We start from the raw sequence: 18003 nt of genomic DNA, 5'->3' as shown, positions 1-18003 counted from the left end.
CTAAGTCGCTTCTGGCGAACCAGAGCAGCGCATGGAAACGCCGTTTACCTTCCCACCCAAGTGGTACCTATTTATCTACTTGCACTTTGACGTGCTTTCGAACTGCTAGGTTGGCAGGAGCAGGGACCGAGCAACGGGAGCTCACCCCGTCACGGGGATTCGAACTGTGATAGGAATTTTATGGTCTTAGATATATGGTAATGTTCATAACTGCACATACATAGATCAACACAGGAAGACCAACCTGGAACCATTTTGATTCCTAAACTGACCAAATCCTTTCTCTGCAAGGTTAAACTGGAAAAGCCTCCCCATTGTCTCTTTCCTCACAAATCCTGTCTCAAGGATATGTCTGTTTGAATAAGGTATGAGCCTGTGACCTGGCCCAGGAAATAAGTATTTTACCACTACAAAAGAATGGCCAGGCTCCCCAGGAAATCCAATCAAGTAACCTGCTAGACAGGAGATAAACAACAGGAGAAAAACAATATTTAAATTTCTGTGATGTAGGTGGGATGTATCTGAGGGGTGGTCTTAGGTTACACCCCTTCTGTGATGTATGCATAATGTTTCTGGGGGTGGTCTTGATCTAGAGAATGGGAATTTCAAAAGTCTTTATAAGCCCTTGCACGGCATTTTTTGGGGGGTCCTCTTCCTCTCCTGCGTGTGAGGGGAGCACCCTGTTGCAACAGATCAATAAAGATCAGGCTTACTAGCTGCTTTGCTTCTCAATATTCTCTGGTTGGCCTCTGTTATTTTTCTCCTACCAATAGGGAACCTATGTAAGGACTCTATATGGGCTCTTGGATACCCCATAAGGGAAAAGGGCATATTTTTATTTACAACAGAACTGCCTGCATTAAAAAACATGCTGCCTCAGACTGTTGATGTGTCTTGGAGGTTTTTACTATTTACTTCAAGACTCCAGTACTGATGTTTAGGATTTATTTGATGAACTGTTCCTTTCTGGTATACTCTCCCCTTGCATATTGCTCTATAGATGACTTCCTACTTGGAAAAATGCTACTGAGCTGCTGCTGGGTTTCTACAATATCTGTTCTTGAGTTTCTGGTATTGATTGTGGTTTCTTACTTCACAGAGGCAACGAGCAGAATTTTAATCACCTGCAGTTTTGTTTTGTTTTTTGGCAGGGGTATTTTCATTCGCTTACTAGAATTTCTGTAGTTTTCTTAGGATCAGTGAGACTTCCTCAACAAAGCTGAAGGTACGAGGAGGCCCATGTAGGAGTACTTTAAGGGGTGTGGGTTATAGGTATAAGAAGTAATCTTTCATAACCCCCTTTGTCTAGATCCTTCCTGTTGCTATTTTCCAATATTGAGCTTTGCCATGCATTTCAGAACAAATTCTCTGCGCCTGATTTAGGGCAGTGGCAAATGATTTTTTTCCACCTTCTGTTCCAAATAAGATGATGTATGAATGCCCAGTTTATCAAGACAGATACTAGCCAGGATGCCAGTTCTCAAGTCTCGTTTTGCGTAGGAATGACCTCATTCTGGGATCATATGAAGTCCTTTATGAATGATAAAATATTTAGCATGGGTTGGCTAAGTTTGCAGAGTAATAACCTGTCATTCTGCTGATTTCTGCTCCTGTAAACAATAACTGTTTCACAAGTTATTGATAATATATTGCTAGGAAAACACATTCCTGGACACTGAGGTCTCATTTGCTCCCATTCTATCATTTCTAAGGGTTTATAATGTGATTTTGAAACAATTCTGAATAAAACAGTGTTCAGATGTATGGTCCATAAATTTCTGTTTCTGAGAAACGGTTGGCAGACAGGTTATCAAAATGTGAAACTTACTGAACCTTTATGTTTACCAATAATTCTTAAGCTTTTGGGAGGCTTCAGAAAAATGTCAGAATTTCTTGGTAAGTCTAGTCATGTACCTTGAATAAAGAAGCACATTCCTCCATAATTTCCCTCATTTACTGGTCATCAGCGCTCAGTCTCTTGCTAGCTCAGTTTTTCCTTTGCTTGGTGTTTTTTAAATTGGTGAATGTCAAAAATGAAGCTTGTTTTTGACATTTACCCACCAAGTCATTATAAATGACAGAATTAAGGGTAAGCTTTGAGGTTTTATAAAAAAGTGTCGGGATTTCCTGCTGGTCTCAAAATCTTAATTATATGTCAACATTTATTATTCATTGACACTGACATGATACACACATACTAAAAATCAATAATTGCATGGCTTTAGGGGTGGGTAATGGTTGGAAATGTAAATAGTATGGATTTGATCTAGAATTATTCATGCTGAAAGTGGACTCACTACAATCAGTGGGACTTGTTCCATTGATTTCAGTGGATCTACTCTCAGCATGATTCAGTCTGGATCTAACTGTATGTAAACAGCTTTTAAGATGCTTCCCCTGAGCTACTGCTGTTTACTTTGTTATCTTTAAAGATGGAGAAGATCTACGATGCAGTAGGTAGCTTTCTGTTCATGCACAGGGACTTTACATTGCCTTGCTTCCAGTGGTGGCATCTCCCTTTCAAGTTTGGGTAAGTAGCACCCTGGGGCGGTTTCTGGAAGAAATGTTGGTCCTCTACCCCAGTGTTTCCCAACCTTAGGCCTCCAGCTGTTTTTGGACTACAACTCCCATCATCCCTAGCTAGCAAGACCAGTGGTCAGGGATGATGGGAATTGTACTTCAAAAACAGCTGGAGGCCCAAGGTTGGGAAACACTGCTCTACCCATGTATTATTGTAGCACAGAAGCACTTCCTTTTTTAAAAATAATAATAATATTTATTGCTTTTAAAAGTTACAAAAAGGTAAAAGAAAGAGAGAAAAGACAAAAAAGAAAAAAGACAAGAAAAAAGGAAAACAAATACAATACAATATATAAACAATACAAACCCACCCTAAACCCATTAAACTAAACACATAAACAAAGCAAGACAAAAACAATTTAAAAACATCCCTCCTTTTCCATACTCTGTCCTTCATTCCCTTGTTTCCTCGACTTCCTCACACCTCCCTTCTTGTATCCCACTTCTAGTACTTGTTTCAGCAAATCCTTTCCATCTTTCTCTATTTTCTGTCATATTATAAATAACATATTCTTTAACCTTATTTCCCATTAAAGGTAAATTACTTATATACACCCAACTTCTTATAGCATTTCTGCTAAATCCATAAAATATCATTCCACCATTTTTCTAACAGTCATTACTTTAACAAAATTTCTAAATAAACACTTTAAATTTTCCAGTAATCTTCCACTGTCTCCTCTCCCTGGCTTAGGATTCTGCCAGTCCTTTCCGTCAGTTCCATATAATCCATCAACCTGGTGTTCTTATATCCAAGGCTCTTAAATCTCTTCCAAGTCCCTTCTGCAGGTCTTCTTCATATTCTTTGATGCTCAGGAGCAAATCTCGGGAAAACTCCAGCCTAGCAATACCTTTGTTCCTTCTGGACAGTTTAGCCAAATTTCCAAAGTTAAAAATAAAGTCCATAGAGTGTTTCCGAACGTATTTCAAGATTCCTCCAATTCTAGCGACCCCCAAAACTTCAAGCTCCTCCAAACCCAGGTCCATGTCCCAAAAGTCAGTCAATCCCTGGATAGAGGGTTCTTTCCAACTTTCCTTCTTCAATCCAAGCCGGGATCCTAGCCTCAAAATTGGACTTTTGCAAGATTCAGTCATGAAAGACCTCAATTTATAATCCTCAATTTGCTTCTGAGAAATTAAGGATCCCGCTTGTACTACTTTTGGTTTCACATCATCAGCTTTCTCCTTTTTCTCCACCATTTTCACATCATCCTGAATTGTTTCTGTATTGACACTCACTTTTTGACTCAAATTAATCATGTTCTGTTCCAAGTTGTCAATTTTAGAGATCGTGTCATCTGTCTTTTTATGGAGCTGTTCCAGCGAGTAGTTTATCTTGTATAATACAGTCACAATAGCTTCTCCTATCAACATTTTGAATGATCCAAGGTCAGACTCTAGTTTTCAGAATCTTATCTTGCAGCTGGAGATCTCCCTGTTACACTCCTGTAACAGTTTCACACACTCCCTCTAGAAGGAAACAGTCTCCGTTTGTATCAATTCTTTCAAGCACGATTCAAGCAAATAACAATAGTTTCAATTTTCGGTTACTTTTCCCTCCATTTTTAAATGCAGAAGAGGACAATGGAAACAGCGCCTTTCTTATTTTAGCTAGCTGTCAAATCCATTCTGTCAATAAACATTCCCCGAACGTCATCTGGCAGCCCTTTTCCAGGTTCAGAGCAGTGGCAATTTGATTTTCACTCTCTTCTGCAGGCACACTAGATCCAAAACTTCCCCCCTCTTCTCCTGCTTCCAAGAGGGGTTATATATTTTTGTCCGGTGGGAATTTAATCCTTTATCAAAAGCTTTCAAAGACTTTAGCTTGTAACGTCTTTGCTTCAATCTATTTACAAAAATGGGAGGCGGACTTCCTGTTTAGAGCCTTCCCACTTCGGTGCCAAATTAAAGTGTGTCAAGATCCAATTCTCCGTTCTACTCACGGGTAGTCGTTTAAAATCCAATTGTCCACAGGAAAAAGTCAGCGCTCTCCGGCAACAGCAATGCGGCTTCACTCCGTGAAAGAAGCGGTCAATTCAAAGCACTGCGCCGCTCACCCCACGTTGCTCCGGATCCCCGAAACAGGGTTTCCCCGCGAGTAGGGGAGGTGCAAAGGGTGCCAGCCGAATCCCAGGTTCACAGGCTTCTCCCGCCTGTGATTTCTATGGGTCTCCGCCTTCACCGTGGCGGTCAGACCCTGCTTTTCACGGAGCAAGTTCCTCCCAATCGGAGGAGCTCCGCCATTGCCGGAGGCGCCAACCCGGAAGTCCGCACAGAAGCATTTCCTTGATGAGGATACCAGCCAGAGAGGTGGGGGTGGGGGTTTGATTCATTGATGAAATGAGAGACTTTTAAGTCTTCAACAGTAGTTTTGCCAGGCTTTTGTCTTTTCCAGTACAAAAGAGGAACAAAAGATTGCAGTCATGAGATTTTACATAACACTTTAAATGGAGGTATAATTTAACAATTTGTATTCATAATCCCAAATAATTTTGCTTACAGAATAGAGGTGAGAGAGCGTTGACTTATCAAATTAGTTCAGAAACAAAGTGCTAATCTTGACGGTCTTATTAACTTGCTATTTTTTTAATGTGCTTGCCCAAATATCCAAATAAATCACTGGAATAATTTCCTCCATATCCATTAAAAAATATTGTGCCGCTGAGTGATGTCTGAGATCTGAAGTGTTGTATGCCCAAGGCGGAGGGACTATGTACCTTTGGTACTTAAGCAGTACAGTGGTACCTCGGGTTAAGTACTTAATTCGTTACAGAGGTCTGTACTTAACCTGAAACTGTTCTTAACCTGAAGCACCACTTTAGCTAATGGGGCCTCCTGCTGCTGCCGTGCTGCTGGAGCCTGATTTCTGTTCTCATCCTGAAGCAAAGTTCTTAACCTGAAGCACTATTTCTGGGTTAGCGGAGTCTGTAACCTGAAGCGTATGTAACCCAAGGTACCACTGTATTCCCTCTGAATGCCAGAAGCCAAGTTGCTTCTGAAATTGAACAGATGCTTGCAAACAGTTTATGATACAGTGTGTGTCTCAAATAGTACTGAGAAATTATTGAATAGCTAGGGTGTGTGTGGGTCCAGTTCAAAGAACAAAAGAGTTTTAAGGAACCACTGATCTTGCCCAAACTCCTAGGTGCTCCTACAGTAGCTCTGCGCATCCCAGCTAGTGTTGCTTCTCAGGAAACTTTTAAATATACAAGTGCCCCAGATTTAGTTGATCAGAAGTTGGATCCCAACAACCTTGTTTACCAAAATACATGTTTGTAAATCACGTCCAGTTTTCTTACCAGTCTTTTTTTGCAGTGAAAAGGTTCATAAAGAGCATCTACAGTATGTTTGGGATACACTTCAGGAAATGTGTGCTGCACGATTTCATTAATTACCTAGAGTTTTTTTGTTTTTTTTGGAGGGGGTGTCAAACGTAGAATCGGCCATTGAAGCCTACTTCAACTAAGTATTATTTCTGCTTTTTATTATGCAAGCAAAGGTGTGTCTATAACTCTCAGTATCCTCTCCAAATTATACAGATTGCACATATTCAGTCAACCCATGTATAAAATGTTGACATTCCCCACCCCCCAATGGTAGTGTTCTTATTTCATAGAATTGTAGAGCTGGAAGGGACCACGAGGGTCATCATCCTGTGGTGCAGGGATCTTTTGCCCAAAATGGGACTTGAGCCCATGTTATAAGAATTTTAGGGTCACACACACACACACACACACACACACACACAATGTTCATAACTGTATATATAAACCACATGTCTGAAACCCCACAGAAAAAGTCCTGAAACCATTTTGTCCCTCCCAAATTGACCTCAAATATTTCTCTGCAAGGTCGAAGGAAAATGGAAAAGCATCCCCATTGTCTTTTCGTTCACGAATCCTGTCTTAAGGGTATGTCTGTGTATGAATAAGGTGAGCCTGTGACCTGGCTCAGGAACTAAGTATTTATCATTACAAAAGACTGGCCAGGCTCCCCAGGTAATCCAATCAAGTGACCATTAATAGGTAACCTGCCAGACAGGAGATGAACAATGCACTCGGATTCCTGTTGTAGACTGCCTTTTCTATGATGTAGGTATGATGTATATGGGGGGGCTACACCCCTTCTGTGATGTATGTATAATGTTTCTGGGGGTGGTCTTGGACTCCAGGGCGGGCAATTTAAAATGTCTATATAAGGGCAGGCACACCTTTGTTCTGGGTCTTCCTCCTTGCTGCGTGTGAGGGGAGCACCCTGTTGCAACAGCTTTAATAAAGATCAGGCTTACTAGCTGCTTTGCTTCTCAATATTCTCTGTTTGGCCTCTGTTATTTTCTCCTACCAATAGGGAACCCACGTAAGGACTCTATACCGGCTCTTGGATACCCCATAAGGGAAAAAGGGCAGATTTTGTTTACATCACCCATAACACTGAGATTAAGAGTCTCATGCTTTACCTACTGGCCTATTGAGGCATTCTTGCTGCAGTGCAGTTAATTTATCCATAAGAATCGGGGGCCATGCCTGTGAGAATTGCATATTCTTACGGAGCTTTTGCTAATTACTGGTGTATCATTTTGAACACCTAGTTCCATGCTAAATATAACCTTTAACTGCATCAGACTGTTTAGTGCCAGAATAATGGAATGTGACTGTGTAATTTTAGAAGCACATAGTGTGTGGGAGCTATCATCAGTTAATGGAAAAAGAATGCAGGTTTAAAAGATAAGTAGGCTGACTTGTAGGTGCTTGAATACTGAATTGCTTTGGACAAATGGATGATGGCACAGTGTGGTGTAGTGGTTAAGAGCGGTAGTCACGTAATCTGGTGAACCGGGTTCGCGTCTCCGCTCCTCCACATGCAGCTGCTGGGTGACCTTGGGCCAGTCACACTTCTCTGAAGTCTCTCAGCCCCACTCACCTCACAGAGTGTTTGTTGTGGGGGAGGAAGGGAAAGGAGAATGTTAGCCGCTTTGAGACTCCTGGGGAGTGAAAGGCGGGATATCAAATCCAAACTCTTCTTCTTCTTCTTCTAACAAGAGGGGCAAGTTTTATCTAACGGAAATAACAATTTTAATTATTAGCAGAATTATTAGCAGAATCGCATCCTGCATTTCGTAAAATCCTTGTGGGCAAATGTCACACTGTGCTGATTTTAAGCCGTTTTCCATTTATCGCATAGGTTGCTAAAGCAGACTTTATCAAAAAGGAGCTGAATGACTTGTCACGAGGGCAATATTTAGAGCAGCTCAAACTCACAGATGCGACAAACGCTCAGTTCTTCCTACACCTGCCTAGAAGTTGCTGCCATCCAAAAACTAGATTCAAATAGCTGCTTGTTGATCTCTCTTCCTCCTTTCCTGTTCTGACAGATGTTCTGTGCATACAGATATATAAACTTCCAGCTCTGTGTTCCTGAGTCTTTGTTTAGAGAACCCTAAAATACCCCAGATGTGCAGGAGATTCTAATCTCTATGATAGAATTTGTACAGGATTGACCTGCATACGATTTTGCGCTCACGACTGAAAATGTTGAAAGCAGCCTTGAATCAAGACTGAAAAGGATTGTATCTTTGCTGATGCTGCAGTATATTTCCCATCTGGCATATTGGCTCGACCGTTAAGTCCCTGAATATTATCCTGCAGACAAATGGTGCAGTTAGTTTCCTAGCTAATCTCTGGCTATTCGTAGTAATTCCTGGTAATGGATAAAAATGGTGTCAGCCCGTTGATTCACGGAATGCTTGTATTTGTGTAGTCAATCAAACGTACATTGTTCCTCAAGCGAAGAATTCTGTAGATGTGGAAGTAGACTTCTGTGGAAGGTTTAAGGCACTGCCAAAAATTGGAATTGCTTGAACAGGGTTTTACATTACTGTAATGTGTCAAATACTTTAATTCTGTTCTTCTTGGGAGTTGGAATAGTTTTTTTAAAAATGATTTGGAGTGAAATAAAATACATATTGAAAACAAAGTTTTATAAGGTAAATTGCCACTCATAATTTGATAGAACCCACTCATAATTCAACAGAAGATGCCTACTTTAATCTTATATGTAGGCAATGTCAGATCAACATAAGAACTTTAGAGCATAACGTAGGCCTGGTATTCTTCGAGATCCTAAGCATGCAAATTTTTGTGCACTTGTGTTTTGGCAAGGTACTGTGGAGCCGTGTGTGCATCTCTTGTTCTTGAAGAATTTTGAGAGCTCACCTGCTGCAGCACTTAGACCATGAGTAGACAAACTAGGGGCCGGATCAGGCCCAATCACCTTCTAAATCCAGCCTGAGGATGGTCCAGGAATCTGTGTGTTTTTACATGAGTAGAATGTGTCCTTTATTTAAAATGCATCTCTGGGTTATTTGTGGGGCATAGGAATTCGTTCATTTTTTATTTTTTCTCCAAAATCGAGTCCGGCCCCCCACAAGGTCTGAGGGACAGTCGACCGGCCCCCTGCTGAAAAAGTTTGCTGACCCCTGGCTTAGACTGACTGGCTAGGCAGGACAGGGGAGATCAGGGGTTCACATCCCCCCCCCAGCCATGAAGCTGGGCAAGAATTACTTTGGGCCACTCACTCCAGCCCAACCTACCTCAAAGGGTTCCTGTTCTGGCTGCCCGAGCACGTGGGACAGCCAAGCTAAAAATAAATCATGTTCTGTGGCCCACGTAGATCCGTTTGCCAATCCTTGAAGTCTGGGCAGCTCAGCTGCACAGAGTGTGGTGCTGATAGCGCCAAGGTCGCAGGTTTGATCCCCGTTTGGGACAACTGCATGATCCTCAGGGTCCCTTCCAACTCTACAATTCTATGAATCTATGTAATTGCGGTTTCTGCCACTCACCGTTACCGCTCCTCCCCTTTTGAACCTATGAAGCTGCATTATGCCGTTTTAGATAATCTAGCCCAATACAGTTTATGGGAACCCAAGATAATTTTTCAAACATTTCTTAATCACAGCTATTCCTGATAAGATGCTCCCTCGCATCCAAGGGGCTAATGAGAAGTCCTCGTATGTTTAGTTTCATCAATACTGCGCAGCATCAGGTGATCCCAGGCCATTCACTAGGGGAATTGAACTTTTGACACTCGGCTGATAAGGCATGTGTTGCCCCCTGCTATGCATCAGATTGGAAAAGCAGTTGTGTAGCAAGTCATTGACTTTTTGGGGGATTAGAGCATGGAGCAATACCCACAGCTCCCTCCCTGTTCCGTTACACTGCATTAATCTAAACCCATAAACCCGTCGCTTCTTGGCACATTCCCATTTTCGCCTGATTCATTGTGTCCTGCATGTTACCCCTGACATTTACAAAAGTCCTAGCAAATGACAGTTCCCAGCGCAGCCTGAATGGAACGATTTGAGATTTTTCTCAGTTTGTGTTGCAGTCTGCTTCCCACCAGATGTCAATAAGAGAGATATTTGTTGGCATCTTTCACAAGTAGGAATCCAGCACAAAGTACAAACGTCTTTTTGCCCGAATGCCGAGTCTGGCAGGTGCTTGAACTGACTTGCAGACAAAACAATACATCAGTCATTGAACCTATATTGTAATTCTAGGGGGTGTGCCCCTGCTCTCATTGCTCCACCACCACTAACCCAGGAGTGGGGAACTGTTAGCTCCTACCCCACAGGCCACCACAGACTGGTGGGCAAGGCAAGTCACTTATCCATCACATGTAATCTTTATGATATCACATAATTGATAGGTGTGTTTTTCCACCAACCTGTCAAAATCCCTTGTGGGGTTCTGAAGCTTCTGCTGAGGGATGCCAGAAAGAAGGCTGTATTTTGAAATGTGGGCTTCTTTCTTGGTTTTTGTGATGACAACGGCAGCAGCAGCCTTGTTCCCTGTGCAACACTGGAGGTTGAAATGGGGTGTGCAGGCCTCCTGCTGCATATAAAGGGCTTTTGCAATCATCCGTGCTTTTCAGATGCAAAGAGCATTCAATGGAATTCTCCCTCCTTGAGTAGGCGTGTTCCTAAGACCTGCCCCTTTCCACCTCATGCTGCTGCTACAGCCGAATGGGATGAAGAACTGGCCCAGCGGTGGGAAGAGAGGAGCGTGGGGAAGAGGCCAGGTGGCCTCAGAAGGCTGCCTCTTCATTGTGTTCAGTGGCTTCAGTTGCAGATTACTAGACAGCCCGGCAACTGCTTCCAGTCCCCTTCCTGCACTCCTAATATGCAGCAGTAGCAGAAGCAGCAGCAGATCCCAAGCTCATTGGAGAGGAGGAAGGTGGCCAGTAACGATGCTGGCCAGGCTTGGGCTCTGGATCCTGGAGGCAGGGGCCCTGTTTTTGGCAGATGTTAGCATATATCATATTGAAACTCTTGATTCTGTGGATAACATTATCAGGTCCTCCTGAAATGGTATTGCCAGAATACTATGGCGACAGAGGTTGCATCTGGGTCTGATGCCGGAGCTGGTCCCTGTGTTGATATTATGTGATATGGTGATGCTGGCAAGTAAAAAAATCACAATCGAACCTTGTTCAGACCTTTGTTGTCAAGACAGAGGTACTTCTTCATGTGTCTTTACATTAAGTTGGACTCCAGTTATGAATGCTTAATTGCTCTTAACCTCACAGCAGACACTCTTTTTTCTTTAAATTCGCCATATATTTAGCTTTCATCAAATAGTTGGTTTGATCATGCATTTGTGGTTCATTTCTTGTTCCTGGCTATATATAGATAGAAATATGCACGTACAGTGGTACTTCGGTTTAAGCACTTAATTCGTTCCGGAGGTCTGTACTTAATCTGAAACTGTTCTTAACCTGAAGCACCACTTTAGCTAATGGGGCCTCCTGCTGCTTCTGCGCCGCCGGAGCACGATTTCTGTTCTAACCTGAAGCAAAGTTCTTAACCTGAAGCACTATTTCTGGGTTAGCGGAGTCTGTAACCTGAAGCGTGTATAACCTGAAGCGTATGTAACCTGAGGTACCACTGTATTTAAGACTGCTTATCCTTACCAGAATTGCCTTCTATTTAGCCACAGTAAACCTCACCATCCTTCTGCTGTTCGCATGATGCGCATCTGGAGACTTGATTGCCTGCTAAAGGGGTTCATTTATGTAGCAGCCTTGAAGTAAGGGAACCCTTATCTTCAAATAATCTGGTTTTCCCACAGAGATGCACTGCAAGAGAACAGCGTAAGTGAATTAATTAGCCTTTTATTGTATTTTGAAGGTCATAATCACCATGGGCTCTGGCAGCCCAGTGGAGGTGGTGTGTGCTGGTGCCAGGGGAAGCGAATGTCTCTGCAGATGCTTCACTCTTGAGGCTGTTCCTCTAGAGCCACTTTAACTTGCTGACAGACGTCAGGAAATAGATAGAAAAGGCTGGTGCAGCCTATGTGTTGGCTTCCCTAGATAAAAAGCAGCGTTGATTGGTTTAATTATTACTGTTTTATGTAGATTGATTTGAAACCCAGTGTTTCCAAAGCACAACTCTCCTTTTTAAATGATGCTCTCATGGGCAGTAGTAACAGGCTCTGTCCCAGCTTCTGCCGACCTAGCAGTTCAAAAGCATAGCAGTGCAAGTAGATAAATAAGTATTGCTGCGGCAGGAAGGTAAACGGCATTTCCATGTGCTCTGGTTTCTGTCACGGTGTCCCGTTGTGCCAGAAGTGGTTTAGTCCTGCTGGCCACATGACCCGGAAAGCTGTCTGTGGACAAATGCCGGCTCCCTCTGCCTGAAAAGTGAGATGAACGCCGCACCCCATAGTTGCCTTTGTCTGGACTTAACCATCCAGGGGACCTTTACTTTACCTTTTAGTAACAGGCACCATGTTAGCAGAAGCATTTCTCCTGCATGCGTGAAAGAAGTGAGATCTTAAAATGTTGCATACCGTTGGCTGTTCTTTTATAAGCACTTGTAGTTAAAAAGCATATATTTGTTATCTGCTACCTGAGGAAGATGCTGCTGCTGATTATATTTTATTATTTGTGCCCCGCCCATGTGACTGAGATGCCCCAGCCACACTGGGTGGCTTCCAGCATGTACAGAAACATAATAAAACATCAAACATTAAAAACCTCACTATGCAGGGCTGTCTTCAGATGACTTCTAAAGATTGTACAGTCGTACCTTGGTTTTCAAACAGCTTAGTTCTCGAATGTTTTGGCTCCCGAACGCCGCAAACCCAGAAGTGACTGTTCTGGTTTGCAAACTATTTTTGGAAGCCAAACGTCCGACGGGGCTTCCACGGCTTCGGATTGGCTGCAGGAGCTTCCTGCAGCCAATCAGAAGCCGCACTTTGGCTTCCGAACGTTTTAGAAGTCAAACAGACTTCGAGAACGGATTCTGTTTGACTTCCAAGGTATGACTGTATCTCCTTGATATCTGACCTAAGGAGGAGCACCTTCTTAGTTGATTTTTAAAAGCATACAATGAAACAATTTAAAGCTTGCAGCCCTCATAAAACGGAGCTATCATGCGCTCTCTCAGAGGTGAAGAAAGAGAGTTGATGTTGACTCAGCTGCTGGCAGCCATATTTGTTTTGGGTGGGGGCAGGCATTTGGCTCAAATGCAAAGGGGAGGACATAGGGTTAGGCGGGCCTGTGCGTCGTTCAGAAGGCTCACCAAGGAGAGGGAATAGCGCATGCTGGCTCCCATCGCTGCCAGTTAACAGTCTCATAGCTCACTGTGTCGCTCTGTTGAGTGTGTGGGGGTGAGGTCAGGGTTTTCTGTGGAGTCCTGGCTCAGCCAGGAGTTACACAGGAACTGAGTGGTGGCGGAGTTGAGGCCGCTGCTGGGAACATCTCCCAGCTTCTCAGGAAGCCCAGCCCGTTCTTGGAGAAGAATAGCTTTTAAATGTGTATTTGAAGGTAGCTCCATATTAGAGGTAGCCTCTTGCTACGCCAGGAAGAAAAACGGTTTGAACTTCCACTAGCAGAGAGAAAGGCGTATTAAGTGGACAAGCTTAATATGGTCCCAGGTTGCTTGACAGGAGTGTGGTGCCATCAAGTGAAGTTACGTTACCAAGGAAAAGGAGAAGAGCAAACAAAAAAAACGTAAAATGCTTGGAATTGTTCCGTTGGCGGTAGTTCTTGTAATTGAAATTAAATTATTTTTTTTGGGGGGGGTATTCTTTGATCACAACTTGGTTGTTGCATCTTAATTCCACATGGGTTCTAATCTCTCCACTTGGCGACATAGCTAACTCTCAGCCTGGCCTAACCAACTCACAGGATTGCTGAAGATAACAGTTCAGTGAATGCTGTTGGCTGGAAGCAAAGGGGAATTGTTTCCATCATGCGCTGAGCCAAATTCTAGCCGCTCCTTTGCCTCAGGGAATTTTGGAGGAAGTTATTAACTAGAAATAACAAGGATGGGGGCAGAAGATGCTACCTGGCTAATTCTGATTCTGTATCAATAATGTGTGATATTTGTCCTTGTACTAGTTTGGGGTATGATGTTAAGTTTAGATTATTATTTTAAGCTTCAGTGAACACCTCTTGGGGTTGTAAAATGGGGTATATAAGGATTTTAAACAATAGCTAAAAAATACAGGGGTTGGGGAGAGCCAAGTATGCCATTTTGAAGAAAAGGAGGGATATGTATTAATAAATTTTGATAAGCAGTTGATTTGTGTTTGTAAATGCGTGTGCATACCTGTATGTTGCAGATTTTTAGTATAACTTCTGCCTTTCCGTTTTTCTTTTTCTTTTTGGTAGGGTGTCGGTGTGTCTGTTCATGGGCACTTTAGAGTCGCTACAGAGAAGACGGTTTTTGCAATGCCAGAGACAGCCATAGGTAAAGACTGCATGTTAACGTTTTCCATTGTGCTACCTTAAGACTTTTGATAGAGAAGCAGTGGGGTGTAGCAGTTAAGATTGTTGACTTTAGCGGGGAATGGGTTCAAATCCCTGCCTTTGCATGAAGTTTGCTGGAGACCTTGGTTACACTCTTTCAGACTGACCTGCCTCCATGTATGCTGTTCTAAGGTCAACGGAGGAAGAAAAGTGGAATATAATGTGTTTATTGTAATATCGCTACCCCCCATTCCGCTGCAGGATTTCCAAAAACCTTACATACAGGAAACAGAGACACCAAATAAACAAATTATGTATAACACCTCATGCTTTCTGTATTTCTGAGGCAGCTGTCAATAGATGTCCTTGCATATCATCATCATTATCTGAAATTAATAATAATAATGGTCTGATCTCTATCTTTCCATTAATGGAACACTGTTTTGTTTGTTTTTTAAATGAATGAAAAGGACTTTGATTCAGTGGAGGCTCCTGGTGGAAAGGAGAGGCAATTTTTGATCATTCATGGAGGGGTAATTCAGGGTCTGAACCAAGATATTTGCAAGAAGAAAGGGCAGTGTGAGGAAAATATATACAAGAAGAAAACATAAAGTCCAGGGTCAGCATGATTCGTAAAAAGTAGTTTTGCCAATTAAAACACAGGTCTGTGAAGCATAGTGGCCATGGAAATCAGGCAGTAGCAGAATGACTGAGCATTAATGTGGTTTTTTTGGTAGTGGGTGAAAAAAAGGAGGCAGAGATCTTAATTTCAGATGAAAGGGACCAGCTACAAGGCCTGGGGAAGGTTTGGAAAAGACAAAAGAGCAGCAGTATGTTTTAATGAGAGGAATAGTTTCCCATCTTCATAATTTTAATTTTAATTTTGCTTTCTTCAATTGCAGGTCTTTTTCCTGACGTAGGTGGAGGCTACTTCTTGCCAAGGCTTTCAGGGAAGCTGGGATATTTTCTTGCCATGACTGGATTCCGGTTGAAAGGAAAAGATGTTCACAAAGCGGGAATTGCTACTCACTTCATAGAAGCAGAGAAGGTAAATCTACCTGAGCAGGTACCTGGCCATGCTGTAATCCCAGGTGAATACTGGGGCCTAGCTTGGGTCTGCTGTGTTGGGGGAGGGGTCTTCTCAGGCATCTTTTCGCTTCCTGAGAAGGAGAACAAGTCCTCCTTTCCCCTGCTAATGCTTCTAGAGGTATCCTGGCTCTCAAAACAAATTTCCAGGACACATTGCAACACTGAATTAGGCACACTAAAGCCTATTTATTTCAGTGGACTTTAGCACAGCCTACTTTTAAGCTACACTGAGACTTCAGAGTTATGTGGCCTTGTATAGAGTTCTTCCTTTTTAAAAATATCCTGGCTCGTTCTGAAACTGTTAATTGCAGTTTCCTGGTTCAAACAGGAGATGATAATTAATGGAAACTGGACTGCACTCACTCATGTTGGCCTGTTGATTAGAGACATGGTAATCTGAACATGGCTACTATATTTAAGTCTTTTGATCTCCTTGTTGTGTATTTGTGAAGAAGGCCACCTTCACTTTTGCTGAGAGAAGTGGGAAAAAGAATATGCTTGCTAGCGGGGATTGCCCTACCCCATTTGATTGCCACGAGTTCTTTGCAAGGGAATATATTGAAATTATATCAGCATCTCGTGAAATAATGCATTTGGCAATTGTATTTTCGTTTGCAGATGGCTGCCCTAGAAAAAGATTTGACGGAATTAAAGTCCCCATCGAAGGAAAATGTTGCTGATATATTGGATTCGTATCACAAGAAGGTAAATGGATAGCTAACAATAATAGAAGACTGCGAAAACGAGAACCTTCATACAGGACCCTGAGTCTCTGTAAGTGTTGCTAATTGATTCCCCCCCCCCAGCACCTCAGTGGCATGTTATAAAATCAAGTTTGACAATCGATCATAAACTGCACCCACTTACAGCCTATTCTCTTTGCAGTTCTCCCCCTCCCTGATTGTTGCTGTTCACAAGGTCACTTTTTGTTTGAAATGTTGTCAGCTAAAGCAGCTGTTAGTGTCAGAGCACTGAACATAATTTTTGCTTTGTTTTGGTAGTGTTCCAAAAATACTAGTGCCAAAAATTACTTGCTGTAATTGCTAGAATAACATCTTTGGTGTTATTCCTATATGGGACACTTTATGGATTTGCTTTAGTTTTTCTTGCTTTGCCTATTATCTTTTAAAAATGTTTGTGGCTGCAATCCTATACACACTTACCTGGAAGGAAGTCCCATTGAAGTAATAGATAGCTCAGTTGGTAGTGCATGAGACCCTTAATCTCAAGGCCGTGGGTTTGAGCACCACACTGGGCATTGCAGGGAGTTGGACTAGAAGACCCTTGTGATCCCTTCCAATTTTACGATTCTATGATAATTGGGGCTTACTTCTGAGTAGACATGGCTAGGATTGTGTTGTAAGACGCTAATCTTCTGTTTAACAGATGTAACGTATGCAACCTAATGGGTTTCACAGAGTACTTCCTTAGCTGGAAAGGAATGAAGTCTAACTCTTGCCTCTGTATGCTTGAAATTTTGCTGCCTTCGAAGAAGTTGGACACATGAAAGGTTGATTCTCTTTCTCCAATATGGCTGCTTCTTTCTGTACCAAGCTTCTCTGATCAACAGACAATGGGGATATTAATGGAATGAGTAAATTTTCAGCAAATTGGGAGAGAGAATAGTGATGTGCAAGCTGAGCGCTAATGGAGTGGAAGCTGTGCACAGGGAGCCACCAGAATACAAATGACAGGCGTTAGTTTTTGATCCACAGCTGATGCCGTTGTAAGTGAAACACATGTTTGTAGCTTAACCTTGGCCCCTGCAGCGCCAGCAGGTTCAAGGCATTTGTCACGAGCCACAATTTGAACGCTTCATGTCGTGCAGGGACCCTCTGTTTGGCCGGGAATAGTCAATACCAGTCACCTAATTGACGTTCCTTTCAATCGAAATGTGTATAAATATAGTTCTAGTAGCACTGTGTGTTGTTGGAGATAGAGAAGGGAAGGTTAATTTGCAGGGTGGCAAGGAGTGCCTTTCATACATTGAAATAATGTCACAAGGAGCAGCTTTTACCACAAACAGAGGGGAGCCATTCTTTAGTTTGTAGGTTTGCTGACGATGTGCCATCCTGCATTTGACAAAATTCCCCCTCCTACAGAACATAGAATCGTAAGGATCCATAAGGATCATCTATTCCAACCTCCTGCAATGCAGGAATCTTTCTGCCCGACGTGGAACATGAACCCAGAACCCTGAGATTTATGTCTTATGTTCTACCAACTGAGCTATCCGGGCATACAGTCGTACCTTGGAAGTCGAACGCAATCCGTTCCAGAAGTCCGTTCGACTTCCAAAACGTTTGGAAAACAAAGAGCGGCTTCTGATTGGCTGCCGGAAGCTCACGCAGCAGTCACTTCCAGGTTTGCGGTGTTTGGGAGTCAAAATGTTCGAGAACTAAGCTGTTTGAAAACCAAGGTACGGCTGTATACTGTAATGACATGGGCTCCTAACAGTCTCCCATCCAAAGGGCTGATCACGTCCATGCCTACTTAAGTGTCAGTACCATTGCAGCATCAGAGTTTCTGAGGCCTGTTGTTCTTTATATCAGGCCGTCCTGTTCTTTTGTGCACTGTTCTTAT

General features: G+C 42.7%; 1 protein-coding gene and 1 long non-coding RNA gene across 2 annotated transcripts in view; both read left to right on the top strand.

The window, feature by feature from the left end:
• HIBCH (3-hydroxyisobutyryl-CoA hydrolase) overlaps positions 1-18003 on the top strand; it is a 55725-nt gene that overhangs the window by 17030 nt on the left and 20692 nt on the right. The window contains exons 7-9 of the mRNA XM_082205123.1: positions 14254-14332; positions 15234-15379; positions 16039-16125. Of these exons, the coding sequence (XP_082061249.1) occupies positions 14254-14332; positions 15234-15379; positions 16039-16125 (312 nt within the window). The remainder of the gene's footprint in view (positions 1-14253; positions 14333-15233; positions 15380-16038; positions 16126-18003) is intronic.
• On the top strand, positions 854-8824 carry LOC309525741. Its single transcript, XR_014216524.1, has 2 exons — positions 854-1225; positions 7952-8824. It is a non-coding gene; the product is annotated as an uncharacterized lncRNA (long non-coding RNA).

Source organism: Podarcis vaucheri (assembly GCF_965113315.1).
Source record: "Podarcis vaucheri genome assembly, chromosome: 1".
NCBI lineage: Eukaryota > Metazoa > Chordata > Lepidosauria > Squamata > Lacertidae > Podarcis > Podarcis vaucheri.
This window is presented reverse-complemented; position numbering and strand designations above follow the sequence as displayed.